This window comes from Penaeus vannamei, chromosome 8 (assembly GCF_042767895.1).
Source record: "Penaeus vannamei isolate JL-2024 chromosome 8, ASM4276789v1, whole genome shotgun sequence".
NCBI classification, from domain to species: domain Eukaryota; kingdom Metazoa; phylum Arthropoda; class Malacostraca; order Decapoda; family Penaeidae; genus Penaeus; species Penaeus vannamei.
In genome coordinates, this window is record NC_091556.1 from 45,340,231 (window position 1) to 45,342,730 (window position 2,500).

Sequence of the window (2,500 nt, forward strand, 5' to 3'; positions counted from 1 at the left end):
TGCGTGTGTGTGTGTGTGTGTATGTGCACATATACACACATTAAATAAAATACTTTTCATTCATTCACTGAGAGGTATTAATAAAAATAGGTATACTTAATTCCTTAAATCTGAGTAAAAAAATACAGGCCTTTGGCTTGACTCCCTCTGCGAGCAATTCCACTTGAGAATCATTCAATCATAAACATAATCGCCCACTCTTCTCATCCAGAGAACTATTTTGATGATTTTCAATAAAAGATATACCCATTAAAATCATTATTTCCCATCCTTTTTGAAAAATTGAAAAGACCAAAAGGATCGACCGTATTCACAAAGCAGCCGTAACTTTTGTGACGTCATCGACTTTTGTGGCGTCATCAACTTTTGTGGCGTCATCGACTTTTGTGACGTCATCGACTTTTGTGGCGTCATCAACTTTTGTGGCGTCATCGACTTTTGTGACGTCATCGACTTTTGTGACGTCATCGAAATCAGACGCCATGACACCTCGAGTCGCTGCTGAACTAGCCTCCCCCGCCCTCTAAGGAGGACTTCGAGCTGCAACCCGCCAACTCACATTAAATGCACTCTGCGCCATGATCAGCTGTTCGGCAGACGCGCCCCTGAGGCAGCTGAGGAGCGCCGCGCTGTCGAGGACGGGCGCCACGGTCACTCCGGAGCAGCTGAGGACCTCGGCGAGTTTGGCAGCCACGCCCCTGTGTCCCTCGCGCATCGCCCAGGGGCACAGCATCGTCCCGGACTGCATGATGGCTCGGCGGAACAGCCCTGGGGGAGGAGAGGGAGGTGTGGTGGGTGTGGGGGGTAGGGTTGTTTTGGTGTTTTTTTGTTTTTCTTTCTGTTGTATTCTCTCCTTCTTTTGTTTGGTTATGTTTCGTTCGAATTATTCTCTTTCTCGCTTTCTCTTTCTCTCATTCTCTCTCGTACTTCCTCCCTGTCCCTTTCCCTCCTCCTCCCTCCCTCCCATTCCCTCTACTTCCCTCCCTCCCTTTCCCTCCCTCCCATTCCCTCTACTTCCCTCCCTCCCATTCCCTCTCCGTCCCATTCCCTCTACTTCCCTCCCTCCCATTCCCTCTCCGTCCCATTCCCTCTACTTCCCTCCCTCCCATTCCTTCTCCCTCCCATTCCCTCTCCCTCCCTCCCATTCCCTCTACTTCCCTCCCTCCCATTCCCTCTCCCTCCCTCCCATTCCCTCTCCCTCCCTCCCATTCCCTCTACTTCCCTCCCTCCCATTCCCTCTCCGTCCCATTCCCTCCCATTCCCTCTCCCTCCCTCCCATTCCCTCTCCGTCCCATTCCCTCTCCCTCCCTCCCATTCCCTCCCTCTCCCTCCCTCCTTCTCCCTCTCCCTCTCCCTTTTAACCCCCCTCCCCGACCCACCTTCGGACATGGGGGAGAGCACATGGAAATGCACCGACGCCCCCCCAGCTGATTCCCCGAAGAGAGTGACCTTGTCCGGGTCGCCGCCGAGGTCACGGATGTTGTCCTTGACCCAGCGGAGGGCCAGCGTCTGATCCTGCAGTCCGAGGTTGCCAGGGAGCTCAGAATCCTCGGTGGATAAGAATCCTGCAGGAGGAAAGGATTTGTCGTGTTGCTCTCACGAACGCTAGGAAGGGGGCTAGCGTTGCCGAGGATATTTCCACAAAAAACGCTAGACTGGTCTTTAGTAATCGCTAGATTGGACTTGAAAAACCACTAGACGGACTTTAATAAACACTAGATTGGACTTTAAAAACCGCTAGACTGGTCTTTAATAATCGCTAGATTGGACTTCAATAAACACTAGATTGGACTTTAAAAACCGCTAGATGGACTTTAATAAACACTAGACTGGACTTTAAAAACCGCTAGACGGACTTTAATAAACGCTAGATTGGACTTTAAAAACCGCTAGACTGGACTTTAAAAACCGCTAGACTGGACTTTATTAATCGCCACACTGGACTTTCAAAACCGCTAGATGACTTTAATAAACACTAGGTTGGACTTTAATAATCGCCACACTGGACTTTGATAAACGCTAGATTGGTTTTTCTATTACATTTCTCCTCAATTTCTGCTAGTTATTCTGCTGTGTTAGTCATCTTTCACTATTCCATTATATATATATATATATATATATATATATATATATATATATATATATATATATATATATATATATATATATATATATATATATATATATATATATATATATATATATATATATATATATATATATATATAAGAAATTGAGAAGAAATGTAATAAAACGTACAGAAAAAAAGTAAAGAAACAAATAGCTACCAAAAAAAAAAAAAAAAAAAAAAGACCGTGACGTATAAAAAAATATAAATCTCAAAGACAAAAAAAAACAAAAAAAAAAATCAACGCAGCAAAAAACAAAACACAAATGATAAATAAAAATAAAAATGTCCAAGATGCCAAGATTCTCCTCCAGCCTGACCTAACGTTCCCAGGCGGTACTGAATGAGAACCACGACCACGTCCTTCGCCAC

General features: G+C 45.1%; 1 protein-coding gene across 2 annotated transcripts in view; it reads right to left on the bottom strand.

Moving 5' to 3' along the window:
• The window catches only part of LOC113808331 (cocaine esterase), a 16,800-nt gene that overhangs the window by 10,006 nt on the left and 4,294 nt on the right, over positions 1 to 2,500 (bottom strand). For both annotated transcript variants that reach the window (XR_011398714.1, XM_027359736.2), the window contains exons 4-6: positions 2,449 to 2,500; positions 1,380 to 1,565; positions 560 to 768 (exon numbers count right to left, since the gene is read on the bottom strand). The exon at positions 2,449 to 2,500 is cut by the window's right edge and continues 90 nt beyond it. Coding sequence is in view for 1 of the 2 variants with exons in the window: in XM_027359736.2 (XP_027215537.2) it covers positions 560 to 768; positions 1,380 to 1,565; positions 2,449 to 2,500 (447 nt within the window). In the remaining variant the exon portion in view is untranslated. The remainder of the gene's footprint in view (positions 1 to 559; positions 769 to 1,379; positions 1,566 to 2,448) is intronic.